This window comes from Rhineura floridana, chromosome 6 (genome assembly GCF_030035675.1).
Source record: "Rhineura floridana isolate rRhiFlo1 chromosome 6, rRhiFlo1.hap2, whole genome shotgun sequence".
NCBI classification, from domain to species: domain Eukaryota; kingdom Metazoa; phylum Chordata; class Lepidosauria; order Squamata; family Rhineuridae; genus Rhineura; species Rhineura floridana.
This window is the reverse complement of record NC_084485.1, coordinates 8,338,996-8,353,994: the sequence shown is the minus strand read 5'-3', so window position 1 is coordinate 8,353,994 and position 14,999 is coordinate 8,338,996. Positions and strand designations below refer to the sequence as shown.

The 14,999-nt window shown below is 45.2% G+C and overlaps 1 protein-coding gene across 6 annotated transcripts in view; it reads left to right on the top strand.

The window, feature by feature from the left end:
- Positions 1 to 14,999, top strand: part of HELZ2 (helicase with zinc finger 2) — an 83,001-nt gene that overhangs the window by 53,013 nt on the left and 14,989 nt on the right. For all 6 annotated transcript variants that reach the window (XM_061630916.1, XM_061630921.1, XM_061630918.1 and 3 more), the window contains exons 9-14: positions 1,265 to 4,781; positions 7,406 to 7,491; positions 10,595 to 10,729; positions 10,923 to 11,081; positions 11,529 to 11,673; positions 13,507 to 13,623. In XM_061630916.1, the coding sequence (XP_061486900.1) occupies positions 1,265 to 4,781; positions 7,406 to 7,491; positions 10,595 to 10,729; positions 10,923 to 11,081; positions 11,529 to 11,673; positions 13,507 to 13,623 (4,159 nt within the window). The remainder of the gene's footprint in view (positions 1 to 1,264; positions 4,782 to 7,405; positions 7,492 to 10,594; positions 10,730 to 10,922; positions 11,082 to 11,528; positions 11,674 to 13,506; positions 13,624 to 14,999) is intronic.

Sequence of the window (14,999 nt, the reverse complement as noted above, 5' to 3'; positions counted from 1 at the left end):
GCTGATTCTCAGATTTTTGAATCTTCGAAATGTAGAACCTTGGTTTCGTCTTGTGATTTTTGCACCAAGAATGACACAGATTTCATTTGTTTCTAAATTGGGACTGGACTTCAAAATGTAATATTTGGTTTTTTTGTTAAATATGGTGAAGAAAAGCTCTCCACGCACACACCACACACTTGGCACACAGAGGAATTCTGGGAGGGTGGCATTAAATCACTGTCTAGTATGAGTCACCAGCATGTAAAATCCATTTCTGTCTAAGGCAGCCTTCTCCAAACTGGCTGGGGCTGATGGGAATTGTAGTCCAAAATATCTGGAGGGCCTGAGAGTGGGGAAGACTGGTTTAAGATGTTCCAAATTGATCTTAAATTTTGCAATTTTATTACTTTGCAGTGTCTGGTTGCAGGAAACCCCCCCTTTTTTCCCCCCATCCCATTTCCTGATTGGCTGCTTAAGTCCAAGTTTTAAAGCTCATTGGTGAATATCTTCACTGTTTGTAGTACACTCACAAAAAGGTGCCCTCTTTTTGGTGAAAGATTTAGCCACTGTAGACTACCTAGGGTAGAAGGTCCTCATCCATGTTCACATTCCTGCACAACCAAGAGGTGAGGGTGTGCCTTGAGGGAAGCTGGTGGTGAGCACTTGTAAACTCATCATGCCAAATTTATTACTCATCTATTTCCTCCTTCTAGCAGTATCCTCCTTGTGGGTTGGCTGGTGCATGTATCTTACAAGGGCTTTCCCACTGTTTTGTTTCGGCTGGCCTCTAAGAACCCTTTGGGTAAAAGATATCTCATCCTTTTTAAAGAATGTGGGCACAAGGCTGGAAAAACCCTAGTGCCTGGCCATCCAGGCACCTGAAAACATGATGATAGCCCCCCCAGCATCGCTCCGTCCCTCCCTCCCCTGCCAATGCCTGCAAAGGGCTGGCAACCTGAAAAACCTGCTAGCTACTGTAGGGTTTCAATTTTTTAGGGTTCTAGCCAACCAAGGCCTACTCAGAGTAGACCCAATGAAACCAATGTTAGCCATGGCCATTGATTTCAGTGGGAATACTGAGTCGGCTACAACCTTTTGTTTATAAACAGAGTCGGACTGAATATCTGTTTCACGCAATCTCTCAGTTTCTGCCTCCAGCCTTTTCCCCACATTCCATTTCTAGCAAATCTGGGCAAGACCATTTCGGTCTCTATCTTCCTTCTGCTTGGTCTCTGTTTGCAAGCGGTAACCGTTCCCCCCCCCCTTGCATTTTAATGAACAGGGAGGGAGTTCCGCATGATCATCATCAGCACCATCCACACCAGGGAGACTCTCGGGCACGTCAGCTCCTCCAACCTGGACTTCTTCAACGATGCACGGGCGCTGAACACCATCATGACGAGGGCCCAGTCTCAGGTCATTGCCGTGGGGGACGCTGTGGCACTGTGCTCTTATGGGCAATGCAGCAAGGTCTGGAAAGGCTTTCTGAAGGAGTGCATTGACAAGAAGACTGTGACTCCTGAAACCCTGAGCCTGGAGGAGATAAGGCAGGCAGTGTGTGACCGGGCCAGCTGGAATCGGGGGAGCCCCCAGCTCGAGGAAGAGGGGAGCGACACAGATTCCTGGCTTTCCGATTCAGAGAGCTTGAACGTGGATGACCCAATATTGCAAGAGCTCTTAGATGAGAGCAAAGTCATGATGGTGACAGTCTCCGATGAAGGGCTGATGAATGTGAAGTCTGAAGTGTCTACCCAAAGCAGCAGGCAGGAGTACATGAGCTTCTCTCCACAAACCATGAAGGAGTGTCTACGCATGAACCCCAACATGTACAAGCGTTGCGAGCTTATTAAAGAGTGCTTCGATCAAGCTTCTGCCTTCACTCTGGATGACGTCCCTCCCTTGAAAATCCATATCCGAGGCCGGGTTCACTGCGGGATGGGCTTCACTGGGGACCAGGTCTTGGTGGAGATCCTGCAGCCCAACACAGCAAGGGCCATGCCCAAGGGAAGTCTCCGTGGGAAAGTGGTGGGTGTGCTAAAGAAGGCTGATAGGGATCGTACCTTCATCTGCACTGTAGACGAGTTTGATCTCCGTGTGATGGTCCCTATTGACCGCACAGTCACCAAAATCTTTGTCCCAGGGCTGAAAGATGGTGAACGCAACGTCATTCCCATCCGCAGCCTGGACCAAGGAGGAAAGGTCAAGCTGAAGACACGAAAGAGGATAACAGAAGAAAACAAGAAGAACTGGCTCTTTGTTGTCCAAGTCATGAGTTGGCGGGACGGCTTCTACTACCCTCTGGGGATTGTTACGGAGGTCCTTCCCTTGGCTTCGACCCTAGAGGAAGGGTTGCGTATTCTTGACATAGAGTACTGCCTCACAAACAAGTACCCAACCTCAGTGAACAACGAGGCAGCCAAATTCTCCTCTAGCAAACTTGCTGTTACGACGGGCAGTCGCAAGGACTGCCGGGCCTACCTAACCTTCACAGTTGACCCCGCAGACGCTAGGGATCTGGACGATGCCATCAGCGTCCGAGATCTGGGGGAGAAATATGAGATTGGGATCCACATTGCTGACATAGCGTCTGTGATCCCCAAAGGTTGTGCTCTCGATACGGAAGCAAAGAAGCGGGGAGCCACCTATTATGCCCCTGGAAAGGAGCCATTGTGCATGTTCCCACCTCAGCTCAGCCAAGGCCTCTGCAGTCTCTTGCCACAAAAAGATCGGCCTGTGATCTCTCTCTTTGTCTTGGTGGATAAGAAGACTGACCAGATGACGAACAGTTCCTTTGCTGTGTCCTCAATCTGCTCAGACCGGCAGCTGACCTATGAGGAGGCGGAGGGCATCATCAAGTACTGCTATAAGGCAGAGGCCCCATTGCTTCGCTTTGATTCCTTGGAGGCTTGTGTTGCAGTTGCTTACCATTTCTCCAGAGTCCACAGGTGCTCTCGGCTCCATGAAGACTGTTATTATGACCAACTGGATGAGGAATGCCCTCTGGGCCAGAGAAGTTCCCACCAGATGGTTGAGGAGTTCATGATCATGTTCAACAGCTCCGTGGGGGAGTTCCTGACCAACAACGTTCCCACCAGAGATCTAATCCCTTTGCGTTGCCAGACGGAGCCCAACCCAGAACAAATCACTCAGATGAGGGAGAAATACAGAGATATAATCCCTCTGTCCACCCACCTCTCACATCACCTGGGTTCTCCAACCACAAAGGTCCACATGGGGACCTGCAGGAACTTTGTCCTCCTGGCCTCACTGTGGGATTACCTCAGGTCAGCTGCCGACGCTTGTGACATTCCCAAGATGCTCGACCTTATCACAACGGATGACATCCACCCCAAGCTGGCCCCTGTGAACATGGAATTCCGGAAGCTTCTGTCCCGCTCTTATTTTCTTCGCTCCAACTCATCTGCTCAGTCCAAAGTAGGCCATTATTCCTTGCATGTGGACTCCTACACCTGGGCTACCTCCCCCATCCGCCGCTACATAGATGTTGTGCTCCAGCGCCACATCCTCTCTGTGATCTTTCAGAGGCCAGTGCAGTACTCCTTGGCAGATGTCGAGTTCCTTTGCCATGATTTCAACCGGAAAAATGGCATGGCCAATGCCTATGAGAAGAAAGCCCACTCTTTGGAGATGGCTGCCCAGTTGAAGCGCCAAGTCCAACAGAAGGCTTCCTTTGTGGTGAATGTTGAAGGGATGGCCAAGAACTTCAAAATCGTCTTTCCTCTGAACAAGGAAACCCTTCCAGATCCTCATCTCGTCAACTACAGAGCTCTCCAATTAGTGGCGCAGCCATCCTTTGTTGAGGAACGGAACAGCATGAAGCTGATGTGGAGGAGGAGAATCTACTCCGTGATGACGTCAAAGGAGTGCATTCCAAAGTCACCATCGCTTCGGGATAAGAGTGTCGCCCTCTTCAACGTACAAGCCTGGTGTGAGGTCCTACAAGCTGTCAGAAATAAAGATTACAAGAAGATGATCTCTCTCCTTGAGAAGGGCCACAGCACACAAGTGAGAACAATAGGGAGAATGGAGAGAAGCAGATGCTCACACTATGTAGACCTCTCACTGGAGCTCAGTGCTGGGGATGTCTTGTATCTCCAGCTCACCACAGGTGTCCAGCGGGGCTTCCTGGTGCCATCTGTCCAACTTTGGGCCGTGGCTCCAGGCTTCGATGTATGCGTGGAGCACTCCGAGAAACCCATTAACTGCTTCTCCAAATACGCCACTCAAGCATCCAAGAAGGTTTATAGGAATGCCTCCGATTACCGCAAAGTGTGGCTGCCACTCTCTGACATGGAATCTGCTTCCTGCGCTGTGGCAGAAAATGAGTCCATTGTCCTGTACGACGTCAAGATCTCCTGGGAGAAACGACGGACAAAGCAAGGGCAGCTCCAGGGGACATTCTCCTTGTCCAAGGACTTCCTGAAGGAGTGCGCCATTGAAGTAGATTTCGCCTACTGCTACATGTGCATCCGCCTTTCAGGCCTGAGAGCGGATGGAGCCCAGGACGATGCGGAAGCCCTCGGCCACAGTCTCCAGCAGCTCACGCTGACTGAAGGAAATGCCAAAGCTGGGAAATTCACGATTGATCCTGCTACATACACTTGGGTGGCCCATGGACGAACTGGGGAGTTTGAGGACGATGAGAAGTCTGACGAGCGTGGCCAACGGATGGTGTGTTTCTACATCCATTTTATGTCTATGGAAAAGATCCCTGTTGAGGTCACCCAGGAGACTTCCATGTTCACAGTGGAGCTGATTCCAAAGTTGCTGCCTGATGTGTAAGTCCATGTTGCTTGGAACCATTTTAGTCATTCCGCTGCCATCTCTCCATCCCTTTCAAATTTTACTAACTTTTTCACCGCAGATCACATGGATAACAGTTCATACTACTGCACTTTACAACTGCTTAGCAGTTTCATTACAAGCTGTATATAAGTTTTGTAAAATAAATAAAAAATAAGTGCAGCAGCCTTTGCCAGTCTGATGCCCTCCAGTTGTTTTGGACTACAACTCCCATCAGCCCCAAACAGCGCAGCCATTGGACTGAAGGGAGTTGTAGTCCAAAACCTCCGAAGAACACTAGGCTAGCAAAAGGCTGGTTTAGATGCTGGAGTTCCAGCCTTATCTGAAAATGGCAGTGTTCCCCCTTAATCCCTGATGTGCAAGGATTCTCTAGTTACCCAGTGGCAAGGGAAGCTGGGTGATTGGCACAACAACAGTACCCCACCTCACATACGACAAGTGAGCACCAAGTACCATGAATCAAAATCTTCCCACTTTGGGGTATTTCTACCACATATGGTAGAAGTCCCCTTTTCCTTTTTTCACAAAGCAGCACTGCCCATCTCCTATTTTATTTTAATACCCTCAGTGCTGTTGTACAACCATTTCAACACAGCTGGAGCTAGAAATGCAGGAGAAATTTGATTTAGTTTGCATTTATTTATTAAATTTATATCCCGCCCTTTCTCCCAGAAACATTAAAAGCACTTTAAAGCATCCATAAAGCATCTGCTACGCTGAGCTCCTGCTGGGAGGAAGGGCGGGATATAAATCAAATAAATAAATAAAGACAAAAGACTTTATTAGTGGCACCTATACTCTGGAATTCCCTCCCTTTAAATATTAGACAGGCGCCATCTGCTATCTTTTCGGCTCTGACTGAAGACCTTCCTCTTTCAACAAGTCTTTTAAATATAGACCTTATTCCAGTCTGCATCTGCATCTGTGTTGGAATTGCTTCTTAATATGTTTTTAAAGCTTTTAAAAAAATGGTTTTAAAGATGCTTTGTTGTAATATGCTTTTAAGGATGTTTTAAATACTGTTTTTATAATGTTTTAGAGTGCTTTTAGTGCTTTTGTTTGCCGTCTTAGGCTCCTACCGGGAGAAAAGGTGGGATATAATTCTAATTAATAATAATAATGACGTTAAAACATTTAAAAAAATCTTTAAAAACATGTTTAAAAACCAACTTTAAAAAAATCTTAAAAAGCAATTCCAGCACAGACACAGACTGGGATGAGGCCTAATTTAATGGCAAACCTACCAAATCCACATTTTCTGAAACAATACGCAAGAGTAGGGGAAACATTGGCCCTCTGGCTGTTTCTGAACTACAACTCCCATCACTCTGGGTCATTGGCCGTGTTGCTGAGGCTGATGGGAATTGTAGTCCAGCAACTTCTGGAGGGCCAAAGGTCCCCCACTTCTGCAGTACGTGAACTGAAATGCCACCATCATTCAGAATTTGCACTGAATTTTGCAGTGCAGTTCTTCATTTAAGGAATGTATATAAAAATGCATATACCTGGGTAAGGTGCATTAAAATAATAATAATAATAAATTTTTATTTTTAGGCCGCCTATCTGGCCGAATGAACGGCCTCTCTAGGCGGCGTACATAGATTAAAATAAATACAACATATAAATACAGTTATAACATCAATCTTCGGATAATCAGCCCACCCACTTCTGTACGTTAAAAACTAAAATTACCTAGGAATCCTGTATGCCCGCTGAAAGAGCCACGTTTTTAATCCTTGGCGAAAACCTTCCAGGGAGGGGGCATGGCGAAGGTCATATGGGAGAGAGTTCCAGAGGGTGGGAGCCACCACCGAGAATGCCCTCTCTCTTGTCCGCACCAGCCTAGCTGTTTTCACTGGTGGGACCGAGAGAAGGTCTTGCGAGGCCGATCTCGTCAGGCGGCATGTTTGGTGATGCTGGAGGCGCTCCTTTAGATAAACTGGACCGAAACCGTATAGGGCTTTAAAGGTTAACACCAACACCTTGAATTGGGCTCGGTAAACAACTGGTAGCCAGTGTAGATCTTCTAACACTGGAGAGATATGATCCCGGCGGCTGCCGTTCTTGATCAACTGTGCCACCGCATTCTGTACCAGTTGTAATTTCCGAACCGTCTTCAAGGGTAGCCCAGCGTAGAGCGCATTACAGTAGTCTAAGCGAGAGGAGACCAGGGCATGCACCACCCGCAGGAGCAGATGGACCGGAAGGTAGGGTCGCAGCCTCTGTATCAGATGTAAATGCATCAAATGCATATATTAGTGAAAATGTAGAAAAATATATTATATTAGAGAAAATTGGTTTCCATTAATGTGTATATTAGGCAAAATTGCATATAAAATTTATATTAGGAGAAAATTGCACTAAAATTATGAATTTTCATCAGGAGATTTTTAAAAATAATAGTAATGATGAATTAATGTGGAAATATAGAGAATTGAACTTGAGACTGGAAAAGCAAGAAACAGGAGAGAAACAAAAACTGGCAGATTCTCCCATCCCTAGTTGGAGCCTTTCCAAACTTACACCTTGCCCTTTTCCTCCATGCTGCCCTCCTTCACAAAGGCTTTCCTCTAACCTGCTTTTCTTCCTGTTCCTGCAGCCGGAAGGAGAAAGCCATTTGGCGACTGCAGCATGCAGTTGAACTTGCACAGGGAATCGCCCTGGGTTGGGAAATCTCTGAAAAATGTAAGTGGAAGCAAATTGCAGGACATGGTCTTAAATCTATCAGTAGTAATAGTTTTGTTATTGTTATGTGCCTCCAAGTCGACTACGACTAATGGCAACCCTATGAATCAGCGACCTCCAAGAGCATCTGTCATGAACCACCCTGTTCAGATCTTGTAAGTTCAGGTCTGTGGCTTCCTTTATGGAATCAATCCATCTCTTGTTTGGCCTTCCTCTTTTTCTACTCCCTTCCGTTTTCCCCAGCATTATTGGTCTTTTCTAGTGAATCATGTCTTCTCATTATGTATCCAAAGGATGATAATCTCAATTTCATCATTCTAGCTTCTAGTGACAGTTCTGGTTTAATTTCTTCTAATACCCAATTATTTGTCTTTTTCACAGTCCATGGTATGCTCAAAGCTCTCCTCCAGCACCACATTTCAAATGAGTTGATTTTTCTCCTATCCACTTTTTTCACTGTCCAACTTTCACATCCATACATAGAGATCAGGAATACCATCGTCTGAATGATCCTGACTTTAGTGTTCAGTGATACATCTTTGCATTTGAGGACCTCTTCTAGTTCTCTCACAGCTGCCCTCCCCAGTCCTAGCCTTCTTCTGATTTCTTATTGTCTCCATTTTGGTTAATGACTGTGCCAAGGTATTGATAATCCTTGACAAGTTCAATGTCCTCATTGTCAACTGTAAAGTTACATTTTCGTGGTATGATATTCAGAGGTGGTTTACCATTGCCTTCCTCTGAGTTTGGATGCATCTTAGTCTGGGGTTTCAGCTTTGACTGTTCCGCCTTGGGTGCCCCTGCTAGGAGTCTAGCCTCAGTCTAGACTCCTGACGGCATTGCTCTTAGCTTCTTCAACACTCTCAAACCCCCTCACCACGTCAAGGTGTGCATTCTAGAGGGGGAGTAGTAGTAAACAATAATAATAAAACTCAGTTAACAAAGTATTTTATTTATTTATTTATTATTTGGTTTATATCCCGCTCTTCCTCCCAGTGGGAGCCCATGTACATGCGTTCCTAGACATTACTTCTTTAACAGAAACTTTAGTAAGAATAACATGGAAAAAATAGGGATAGGTTCCTACGCTCGCTCACAGATGATGGGGGCCGCTTCAACAGGGGCTTTAAAGGGTGCCTACCCAGCACCCCTCCCCTCCCCTCAGTAGTATTGGATCCTTTCCTCCCCAGCCCTGGAAGAAAGCAGGAGATCTCTTTAATGCAAAACAGACTCAGGCTGGTCAGTTTCACCTTAAAGCAAAGGCATAGGCTTCTCAGTTTATCCATAGGAAAGCAAAGGTGGTCAATTTCACTTTTTAAAAAGCCTTCCTCTAAAAGTTCTTGGAGGATTTGTTAACTGAGGTAGTACTGTAGTAGTAGTAGTAATAGTAGTAGTAGTAGTAGTAACAATAATAATGGACTCAGATGCTCTCAAAGTGAACAGATCTATTTTTTTGATTATAAATTGGTTTTTACTGATTTTCCATAGTGAAGGGCGTGTTAGAAATCTAATCCATCATCACCTATATTTTCCAAGAACTACAAGGGTTGACTGAATCGTCTGCCTTTTGACTCATTAACCTATTAATCATCTACACAAATGAATACCAAAATTTTATTATAAGCGTTCTTTTGAGATGCAGAATAATAATATTCCTTATCATTTTTGTTAGGGCTGCAAGATTCAGCGTGTAATTGCATACACACTTGTCTGGGAGTAAGTCCCAGAACTCAATAAGGATTGCTTCTAAGTATAAATGTACAGGATCGCACTGTTAATTGATTAATTGGTTTGATTTAAAATCTTTATGGTCTTTTAAGTAGCTGGCAAAACTGCAGGGATCAGTTACCATCTTAGAAGAGGCATCGCTTCTCACTCACTGGGGAATGTGGCTCTTGAGAGATCAAATTATTTGTGTATGTATATATGTATGTATGTAATTATTTAGAAAATATTTGTATACTGCAATTTCATAAAAAATATCAAAGCGGTTTACATGATGGCCTTATAGGCCCCTTCTAACACTACAATTCGACGATTCTGTGAAATCATGTGAAGTATTGGTTCCCCTCTACTGGGCACTGGTTAGGCCTCATCTTGAGTACTGCGTGCAGTTCAAAAATATTTGTATACTGCAATTTCATAAAAAATACCAAAGCGGTTTAGAACAATTATACAATAAAAAACCATCAAAAATTGCAACAGTTCTAAAACAATAAAAATACACAAAAGTTAAAACAGATCACCAGGTGTCCTATGACTTTATATACCCAGGAAATCACTGCGGTCTGCTGGAGAGCTTCTCCTGCAAGTTCCAAAGCTCTCAGAAACCTGCTCCACAGTATCTCAGAGCAGGGCATTCATTGTGGCTGCCCCTGTTCTGTTATCATCCTCTCCACTCAGTTAAATGATTGATCTGATGACCAGGGAAGAGAAATGTGCAACGACATCAGTGTGTTGGGCTCCGCCCACCCAGCCCCTGTGTCTACTTTAATTTTTTTTCTTTTTGCCGCTGCCACCACCAAAATCAGTGAGGTTCGGGGGTCTGTTTTATGGGGAAAATGCTTGTTTTATGGAATAATGCATGGAGAAACTTACAAAATGCACATTGCAGGAGTAGGACAAGCACAAGATGTGTCCTGTGGAGAAACGTGCACACAATTTAAATATGACATTGTAGTTTTGCACTCACATTGCTTTTTTTTTTAACCTGGAAAAAAAAAGCAGGATTGAGCAGACCTATGACTGAGTGCATGCAAAACTTATTTAGAATGGAAATGAGCTGATCTGACCATCCCTTTGCTAAACCAATAGATTGTGCTTTTTTTCTTCAGAGGTATTTAATAATATGCATTTTTTGCAGATTTATTCTGTGCAAACTCACACGGTCAACAGAGTAATGTTTCTTTAATAACAGCTCTAATTTATATGTAATGCTTTATGGAGCCTAAATGCTGATGGAATCACTCCTAGAAGCCCCTCTGGCTTCTGAGGACTCTTCTTCATCTTGTTTAACATTCGAGAACCCAAATCTGGGATTCGCCTTGAGGTGCTTATTGCAACATCTGTTTTATTTTAATTTTATTTTTGAAAAAATTTGCAGCAATGAAGCGATCTCCGCTCTTGGCACGCAGAATCTTTGATCTTCCAGGAAGGTCCCCTAGACTCAACCACAGCCAAAATGTCGCCATTTTGGAGGCTTTGAGAAAGCCTTACACTCTCATTCAAGGCCCACCTGGTGAGTTGATAGCACAGGCACAGCTGAAGGGTGGATGTGGTGCTGGTATTAATCTTGCCCCAACTGCTCTCTGACTTTATATTAAACATGTTTTTCACCTACCTCATTAAAAAATATGCTAGTGGTTTGATAGAACCAACACCCAACCAGGCATAATGATCCCTCACTACTATTTTTAATTTTTCTTGTCTAGGGACTGGGAAGACAGTTGTTGGTGCTCATATCGTGTACTGGTTTCACCAGCTGAATCAAGAAAGTAAAGAGAAAGAGCCAACCCTGGATGACAAGGATAAAGCCCAGAGCCACATTCTGTACTGTGGGCCCTCAAACAAATCTGTTGATGTTGTTGCCGGTAATTGTCTTCGTTGAGTGCAGAAGAGCAGGTCTTTGATCATGGAGAAATAGTCAAAGTGGAGCTTGGCTGAGGTGTAAATTTGGATGGATCATTGCCTGCATTCTACTAACCCTACTGTTTGAATTCCTTTAAACCACTTGTAATTCTCCTGTCCTGTCCCTGTGCCCTGTGTGCATCCCGCTGTGTCTCAATGAAGCCAGCCTGGTTCTCCTGCAGCTGTTAACTGGTTCTCAACATTCCATGACTGACTCTTCCCCCCCCTTTCAAAAAATTTTTAGAATGTTTGTGAATATTCTGTGACATCACAGCAAATTGCCGGGCAGGGCCTCACAAGAGATGTCCAGGTTTTAGTTTATTGTATGAAATAGGAACAATCTAGTATCTGCAGCAGCTTACATTTTGATAGGCCGGATTTTCAGTGTTGCTGTCGTGCTTCCTTTGCAGAGATGCTGTTAAAGATGACGAGTTCTCTGAGGCCTCTGAGGGTGTATGGAGATACTATAGAAACCATGGATTTCCCCTATCCTGGGAGCAGCTTGCATATCTCCCGGAAAGCCCAACGGGATTCAAAACCCAAGCCAGAGATCAGGTTTGAACAGAAAAAAATTCCTTGCTTAATCAAATATGAAGGTAGTTTTTTGACCACATTTAATCTTTAAGACAAATCTGTTTCTTTGTATGATTTGGCCTGTTTGCAGTTGGTTTGTTCAGCAAGCCCAAACCATAGTCTGGTGATTTGGGTTTGCTGCAAACTAAGATGCAACTAATTAAGCTAAGAATGGGGCCAGGGAAGGATAGAGAAGGAGGGAGGATGGTGCAAATATGCCCAATAGTCCTTGCAGACTTGTTTGCATTGTGTCAATTATGGTTTGATGTTATATCTAAAATGACTGAGAATTATTTGGGAGAAAGATTAATGTAATTGTAATTGCCGCCCTGGGCTCCTGCTGGGAGGAAGGGTGGGTTACCATCCAATCAATCAAATAAATAAATACTAGGGGCGTTATTCAAGTAACTTGCCCCATCAGCACAGGGAATACCACTAGCGCAACAGGACTTCCCCCCTTCTCCCAACCCGTGTGCCTTGTGCCTTTCCCAAATCTGCTCCAGAGCATTGGGGGGACACCTAGAAGAGGTTTAGGGGTGTACAGGGGAGGAGAGGGATGGAAGTCTTATTATGCTAGTGGTCATCCTTGCGCTGACGGAACCCTGATTTCACACTACAAGCCTAGGGCTGCCAATTGATTAAATAATAATTAGCAGGTTTGCAGTGAACTCTTTTGCATGTTTCTGTGGAAGCAAGTTCCACTGAGTTTCCTGGGGCTTTCTCCCATGTAAGCGCGCGTAGGATTGCAGCCTCCACCACCTGCATTGTAACTGATCAAAATCCGGGGGGGGGGGGGAGGTCCCAAACATCCGCTGCTGCTATGCGAGAAAGAAGCTTGCTTCCTCCTCTCCCTTCTGCCTGCAGCAGTGGGGATGAGGGGAGGAACGAAGCAGAGGAAGAAAGCTTCTTTGTCTGCCCCCGCCATTCCTGCCCCTGCTGGAAGGGGAAGAAGGAAGCCAGTGCTTGCTGCAGGAACCCCGCTGCCTTCCTGTTGCCCCTTCTTGCACCGCCCTAAGGGAGAGAAGGAAGGGCTTTTCCTAGTCTCTCCCCTTCCCCCATGAAGTTCCCAACATCAGGATATTGAAGGGGAAGGGGGGGTTGAAAAGACCCTTCCGACATCGCCAACTTGAAGGAGGAGGGGAGGAGAGTCACAAAGGCTTTTCCAAGTCTGCCCCTCCCCCTTTGTTCCCATTGTTGGGGAGCTAATGAAGGAAGGGGGAAGGCTTTCACAAAGGTTTTAAAACAGCTCTCAATTTCCCGTGTTAGCATATGGAAGCGCAGGAGCTGTCTTAAAGACATTGCAAAAGCCTCTTTGAAGTAATTGACCCATGTGCGCTGCTTCAGTAGGTGCTCTTGCACAGGGCTTTAATCCCTGCTCAGCTGGTGGGGTGGATTAAATCCTGCTGCTTTGGTTGAGCAATCTTGTTCCCTCCCAGGAATGCGAGCAGACAGCTAAGGCAGGATTAAACCCTGCCCTCTTGCCCATCAGCTGACATCTCTAGTGAAGTGGGCAGGTGGGTGTGGTTTAGGAGAAATGGCTTCAGGGGCCAAATGGGACGCCCTGAAGGGCCATGATTGGCTTGGAGGCTCCCCCTCCCTGAACTAAAGCTTTAATTGATTAATTGACATATTAATGGGTAATAAATCTAAAAAATATAAATAATAGTAATGCCTGCAGTCCTAGTAATTCTTATATTCGATTTTTAGGTGTTTGGGAAGTAAACTTGCAAGGGGTTCCAAGGAGTGGCTGTTTGCATGTGTGTTGTGGGCATAAATATTTAGTCTTTTAGTTAAAAAGAAATCCTTTCTGCACAGGGATATTACTCTACACTATGTGATCCGTCGTCCATCAAATCCTTTTGGGCCAGAAATCTGCAAGTTTGATGCACGTGTGAAAAGAGGAGAGGAGATAACAGAGGATGAAATTGTGAAGTGAGTGCAACACAGGCGAAGATTTCTGCCAAGCCTTAGACGGAGAAACTTACAACTTATCACTACTTTGATCTGCATCCCGAGAATTCAGAGAATCAGTCCTTCACAGTCTGTGGCGTTGTGAAACTCATTAGCCTAGTTCAAATGTAATGAGAAACCACAGCTCTCACTATGCAAAGGAGTCTTGGCCTCATGTGTCCTTCCTTCTCCTTTGCTGTTGCATATCAGAGGAGGGGATCGAAAGCTCCTGTTTTTGCTTTCCAACAAACCACAGTTTCCTCGTGATGTCTTCACTTGGGGAAGTATGGCTTGAGGACAAGTCAGGATCTTAAATGCCAGTTTGATCCTGGCTTGTTATCACTAAGCTGTTTTGACAAACAACGGTTTCACAGGTTTGGAAATCATGGTGGTCTGTGGTCTGTTTGAAAGCAGAAACTTTTGATCTGACTCATGAAAAAGGAAAGGAGGAGATTGGGGAGCGCCTGAGTCCTATGCAGACTTACTGACGTAGTGGGAAACCATGGTTAGATCTGAATTGGCCTTTTCTCTTTCTCTGTGCCTTCATTTATCATCTATAGACAAGGAACATATAATTACAGAGTTGGTGGTGAGGCTCAGTTTGGGTATGACCTGTGAAGAGCTGTGCACAGTAAGACTGCAACCAGAATCCTTGAGGATTTTGGATGGGTGAAGAGGAAAGACACATCGTAGCAACACTCTGGTATTGAACTGAAGTCTTGTTGAAAGGACACATACGTCTAGAGTTATGGGAGCTGGGCCCCTCATCCAGTTTAACCTCCCTGCAGCTCTGGACCATATGTTCACAATTCCCCCATGTGGGCTGGGTCAGTTGCTTGAGCCTTCTAGAGGCAATAATATGTAAACCAGCAGCCTCTTCTCATCAGCAGTCTGTGCAAGTGGCATGGGAAAAATGTCCTCCCATGCCTGCACCAGGAAGCATTGCGGCTTACATAAAACTATGCCAGCCCCTCACCTAAATGGATAGGGCTGTCCGTGGGGCAGGGTGGGTGGGGACTATTGCTAAACCCCTTCTCGTAGCGCCTGGCTCTACTGTCTACCATCCAGGCTTCCAGGACTCTGTGTGTGTGTTATGATTCTGCAGAAGCGTGCAAAAGCGCAGAATTGGGTACGGAATCCCACTTCTTGAGGCACGCAGCTTCTTTTCTTTTTCTTCATTTTAAAAACAAAATCCAAGTCTCTAGCCCTGATGAAGATATGCTTGCAAGTGTGTGATCAAAGCCTGCTGAAATCACAATGGCCATGCTGAAGCAGATTTTCAGTAGCTGGTGGAGGGGTTCTGCCTGTATAATTCCTAGCAGAACTAGTTATGCAAAACGGTCAAAATAAATGAAAGC